At 55.1% G+C, this 5,714-nt stretch overlaps 1 protein-coding gene across 1 annotated transcript in view; it reads right to left on the bottom strand.

Moving 5' to 3' along the window:
- Window positions 1-5,714, bottom strand: part of LGALS4 (galectin 4) — a 9,043-nt gene that overhangs the window by 1,565 nt on the left and 1,764 nt on the right. Inside the window, exons 2-6 of the mRNA XM_077773866.1 lie at window positions 5,437-5,525; window positions 3,895-4,099; window positions 1,524-1,658; window positions 344-382; window positions 131-160 (exon numbers count right to left, since the gene is read on the bottom strand). Of these exons, the coding sequence (XP_077629992.1) occupies window positions 131-160; window positions 344-382; window positions 1,524-1,658; window positions 3,895-4,099; window positions 5,437-5,525 (498 nt within the window). The remainder of the gene's footprint in view (window positions 1-130; window positions 161-343; window positions 383-1,523; window positions 1,659-3,894; window positions 4,100-5,436; window positions 5,526-5,714) is intronic.

Raw genomic sequence — 5,714 nt, 5'->3', positions numbered from 1 at the left:
GCCTCTGGCCACCCCGACACCCTCTCCCCACTCTATTTCCCACCCTCACAGAGCCCCTTACCCACCCCCGGGTCCTACATCCCCGCCGACTCCCTGCCGCCAAGCCCTAAATGCCCACAGGACACTTTACCGGGTTGAAGATTGGGGGTCCCTCCATGGTCTGTGGAGTGAGGAAGGAGAGATATGATTCTGTAACATCTGACAAATATTTATGGCACGCCAACTCTATGCAGGCATATCTCTGGGTGCTGGATTAGTACAACTGGGGGGCCCACCTCTTTGACCCCCTCCCACTTCTCACCACCCCTCCCCCCCAAAATGGCCACACACCCCTCCCACTTACAGGCAGGTTACTTGGCTGTTGGTGCGTGTGTCCAGGACGCTACACAGATGAATGGAAGGCAGAAAGGGTGAGGGGGGCTGGGGGTCCTGTGGCTGCCCCAAGACCTCCTCAGGCCACCAAGCCCCCCCCACAAGGAGAAATCCATGACCCATCAACAGGTAGTGGGTGTGCCGGCCTACCCATGGACGTCCGTAGGCACAAAGGCAATGTGTGTGGGAAGCAATGAGGGAAGACCCCAAACTAGGGCCCGGGGGGGTGTCAAGGAGGCCTGTCCAGGGCAGCCCCACCACCGCGGTCCAAGACAACTCTGGGGTCAAAGAGTGGCACCCAGGTGGCTCATTCATGGAGAGGAACTCGCCATGTTTAGGGCTCTTCAGAGCGCAGTGACACTCCACCTCTTTAGGGCAAGCCTGGTAAATTCTACTCTCGCTCCCTTCCTTATCCTGCTTCCTCCTGTCTCTGTGCCTCGGTTCCCCCATCTGTAAAATGGGCCCGATGAGCATCAGAGCACTTTCCCCGCAGAGGCGGTGGGGGGGCGGGCGCTTACAGGCTGGGGGAGGGTAGAACCCTCAGCCGAAGGACACGGCTGGCGTCTGGAGTTTGGGCTGCTATGGGGGTGTTTGGGCGGCCGTTTCTTCCCTGTGGACCTGGGAACGGGGTTTCTAGGTCATGGGGTGTGTCTCTGCTCAGCTTGCAGAGAACTTCCCAGTCATTCCCAGGGGAGTGTCGGCCAGCTCCCCAGCCTCTCCAGTGATCGGTATTGCGTGCCTTTCTCTTGTTAGCTCTTCCCCTGGGCGTGTGGCGGTAGCTCACTGTGACTTGAGGTCAGTTTCTCTGGTGACAGCAGTGTTGGGCAACTTCTCATGAACTTGCCTGCCATCCCCGTGGCTTTTGTTCCTCCTTATCTTTGCTTCTTGACTCAGCTTATGGACTTCCTCCTCCTCCCAGAAGCCCTGCTCCTGGACTCCCCAAACCTCCCGTCTCCCATCCTAGGCTTGACCGCTTGGAGCCAGCACCGTCTGGTGGAATGTCTGTCTTCCCAGCGGGCTGTCTTGGCGGCCTCCGAGTTTGTAGCTCGGCCAGTGAAGAGCCTGGCCCAGGGCAGGTGCTCAGGAAAGAAAGGAGGCAGGGAACGAATTAAGGAAGGAAATGGGCACCTAAGAGAAGGGACGCCACGCACCTGGCTTGGCGGGGGGTTGCCGCCAATGAAATTGATGGATTGAAGCTCCAGGTCCCCATCCACTTGCAGGTGGGTGACCATCTGTAGGGGCAGCCGGTGCCCGAACTCATAGAAGGGATTTCCATTTACCACCACCTGGAGGGCAGGGGGAAGGTCAGGGTCGGCACCTGTGACCTTGGGAAGGCAGAAACAGGAAGTAGGGGACAGAGATCTTTTTAACTTGGAGACAAGTCTTGGAGATGAGCTGGGATAGCCACAGAGTGAGGATTCTTGGAGTCTACAGGTCAGAGGTCGAGCCAGGGTCAAAGGTTGGGGGAGAGACAGGTGGATGGGCGAGAGCGGAGGATTTAGTCAGGATGGTGAGCACGAGAGAATCGAGCCTGAGGTTTGGTTTCGGTGCCAAAGGAATTGGGCCTGAGTCCACCTCCGGCATGTTGGCTGTCTGACCTGGGGGAAGTCACTTCACCTCTCTGAGCCTTTGTTTCCCCATCTGTGAAGTGGAGGCTCACCCAGGGATTGTTGGGAATAGTAAAAACCCAGCCAGGCATGTCAAAGGCATGGTGGAAATCCTGTGTAGAGCCCTGTGTCCTTTATGTCATCACGGTTCTATTTACAGCGCTAAGCTGTGGGCACGGGGCTGACAGCCAGCTCCGAAGCAGTTTTATTTCTGGACTTGGATGCTGGGGTGTTCTCTTGGTGAAAATCCAGTGAGCTCTGTTGTACACTTCAGTAACACATTTACAAAAAGACTCTCAGGGCGCCTGGGTGGCTCAGTCGGTTAAGCGTCCGACTTTGGCTCAGGTCATGATCTCGCGGTTCGTGGGTTCAAGCCCCACGTCGGGCTCTGTGCTGACCGCTAGCTCAGAGCCTGGAGCCTGTTTCAGATTCTGTGTCTCTCTCTTTCTCTGACCCTCCCCTGCTCACTCTGTCTCTCTCTCTCTCAGAAATAAATAAAACAAATATAAATAAACTTTTAAAAATTTCTAATAAGGTAAAAAAAATAAAATTTAAAAATACTTGCATGGGGTGCCTGGGTGGCCCAGGTGGTTAAGTGTCCAACTTCAGCGTGGGTCATGATCTCACGGTTTGGTTAGTGGGTTCGAGCTCCACATCGGGCTCTGTGTTGACAGCTCAGAGCCTGCTTTGGATTCTCTGGTCTCCCTCTCTCTCTCTCTGCCCCTCCCCCACTCACACTCACACTCTCGCTCTTTCTCTGTCTCTCAAAAATAAAATAAAATATGGGGCGCCTGGGTGACTCAGTCGGTTAAACATCCGACTTCGGCACGTCATGATCCCCCAGTTCATGGGTTCAAGCCCCGCGTCGGGCTCTGTGCTGATGCCTAGCTTGAGCCTGGAGCCTGTTTCAGATTCTGTGTCTCCTTCTCTCTCTGACCCTCCCCTGCTCACGCTGCCTCTCTCTCTCTCTCAGAAATAAATAAAACATTTAAATAAATAAATAAATAAAATAAACTTTAAAAAATACTTGCATAATAGTAATCAGTCACAGCGTGTGGGCCTTACCCGGAGGCTGACTCAGACTAAGTGCAAAAAACCCTCAGGTCATGATCTTACAGTTGGTGGGTTTGAGCCCTGTGTCGGGCTCCGTGCTGACAGTGCAGAGCTTGCTCAGGATTCTCTCTCTATCCGTCTCTCTTTGTCCCTCCTCTGCTTGAGCTCTTGCTCTCATGCTCTCTCTCTCTCTCTCAAAATAAACTTTAAAACAACAACACACGTTAAGGTATTTATGAGTGAACCGGAGGGCTGGCTGATGTGAGGCCCCAGGAAGAAAGTGTTTTAGCTCTGGTAATTAGTGGCCTTGGAACTATGCTCTTAAAAACTGAAATATTTATGAATGAAATTATATCTGGGATTTGCTTTTAAATCCCATGAGAGGGGAGGTGTCAGGGAAGGATGAAAACCAGGGGCTTCGAGCTCACAGCCACTGGAGCTGACCAAGAAGGGGGGCGGGTCACTGCACCCAGCGCTCCTTTTGTGTGTTCCGAGTTCTCCGGAAGAAAGAGCCAGAATACACATTTTGCAAGAATGCAGGGGACAAGGTGACATACATTAAACATGACAAGGACGTCCACGGTGGAGGAATCGGAATGAGACACATGGGAGAAAAAAAAATTGTTTAAGAGAACAAACGCTTAATAGGCAGGGAAGAAGGAAAAGAAAAAAGTGAGGTAGGAAAGGTGGAGGGAGAGGGAANGGGACAAGAAGGAAGGGGGTGGAGGGGGGAGGAGGAGGAGGCACAGATGGAAAGAGGAAGCAGGGGAGGAAGGAAGGTGGAGAAGGAGGGAGAGGCCGGTAGGAGGAGGGAAGGGGGGAGGGGCGCCACCATGGGGAGGCCCCGCCCCCAAGCTCTGACCTTGTAGTGCTCCGCCAGGACCATGATCACCAGCTCAAAGGCGGTGCCCTTGCGGAAGGGCATGCTTCTTTTCTTCTCCTCGCTGCCCCACCTGCCGCCTTGCATCGAGTTGAAAACCACCTTGTCCCAGCCATCGAAGCGGGGATTGAAGTGGAAGGCAATGTCCGCCCCCGCGTGCTGCCCCGCCACTAAGTTCACGGAGAACCTGGTGGGACAGGAAGGAAGGGCTGTTCTCCCCGCTCCCCACCCCCTCCTGCGAACCCGGACCTCCTCCTGGAAGCCGGTTCACACCTACCGCGTTCTCACATCCCTGACTGGGCGGGAGGAGGGGTTGGGGGAAAAAAAACGACAGGAGGCAGCACACTTGGGCACTGTTGACCCCAGAGAGGAAGGGAAGGCAGTGCCCCTGAAGTCCAGGAGGGCTGCCACGCATTCGCTCACTCCCTTTCCTTAACCAGACCACCGCCCCCCAGCCCCTGCCCGCTTTAAATAAGACTATAGCTGGGACGCCTGCGTTTCCAAGGGCCAGGCACTATCCTAGGAACCTGTCTCTCTGCTCCCTCCCTGCCCCGCAGGCCATTCCAGCCAGGGGGACCTCTGAAGAGGCAAGTCAGAGCATGACCCACACCTTCCCTCAGGCCAGCATCCCTGAAGTTATTCTAACTGGGCACAAACACCGGCCTCAGGGCCTTTGCACTGGCTGTTCTTTCTACACCTATACTCCCAGGCTCCCTCCTGCCCCTTCTTTGGGTCTTTGCTGAAGTGTTCCCTCCCTACCACCCTATTTAAAGGGACAGTGCCACAGTCCTCCCTCCTCTACATCCATTCCCCATCTCCTTTCCCTGTTTGTGTGCTTAGCACTTATTACCACTGGCCCCTGCATATTTGATTTTTATCTTTCATCTCTCCTCTCTACTAGGATGTCAGCTCCGCGTGGGCAGAGATCTTGGTCCCGTCGACTGCTCTCTCCCCAGTGCGCAGGCACACAGCGGGCACTCAATGACGAAAAAACCAATGAGTAAAAAAAACCAACCGTGCCTTCAGGTCAGGTCAATTTTTTATCACCATTTTAGGGCCCTAAAAAAAATGCTAAGACTTATTTTACTGCTTACTTTCCAGTGTTACACATGGAATCCTCAAAACAATCCCATTTTACAGACGGCAATCTAAAGCACAGAGAGGCGTGGTGGCTTTCCGGGGTCGCACAGTTGGCCAGTGACAGAGCTGGCCGGGCTCTGAGCCTGTGATCTGAGTTCATGCCATCACACCCATCAATTCCAGTCCAGCATCCCAGCTCCAGGGCCGCCTCTCTTGGTGAGACTCCCGGCCCCCTCCCCTCTCCCCGCAGCCCCCAGGCTCCCTGCTCCTGGTCACCAAGTCCTGGGCGTCCCAGGCTAGGGCTGACCTTTGGCCATCGGGGGCAGTGGCACAGAGCCCCCCTTCCCAAGCAGGTGGGGGAGGGGGAAGGCCTTCTGCAGGGGAGTGGAAGCCCCGTTTCCCCCTCTCCTGGCCTAGCCTGGCGCAGGGGAGTGCCCTACTCACCTCTTCATGTGCTCACTAGCCACTCCTTGGATGTAAACAGACATTCCGACACAGAGTCCGCCGGGGATGGGCTTATTGTAGGGCAGAGTCTGCGGAAGGGGCCCGGTGAGTCCTTACTCCTCATCGAGAAGCCCCCCCCCGCTCATTAGGACACTAGGGGTGTCCTTCATCCGCATGAAGGTGAGGCGAGCCAAGAGTCAGGTATGGACATAAATAGCCTGAGTGTCAGGGTGGGAGTAAATCAAGTCCCAGGCTGTGTCGGGTAAATCGGACTCGGG

This window comes from Crocuta crocuta, unplaced genomic scaffold (genome assembly GCF_008692635.1).
Source record: "Crocuta crocuta isolate KB4526 unplaced genomic scaffold, BGI_CrCroc_1.0 scaffold267, whole genome shotgun sequence".
In the NCBI taxonomy this organism is placed as follows: Eukaryota; Metazoa; Chordata; class Mammalia; order Carnivora; family Hyaenidae; genus Crocuta; species Crocuta crocuta.
Note: the sequence above shows the minus strand (reverse complement) of the source record. Positions and strands in the feature narration are given on the sequence as shown.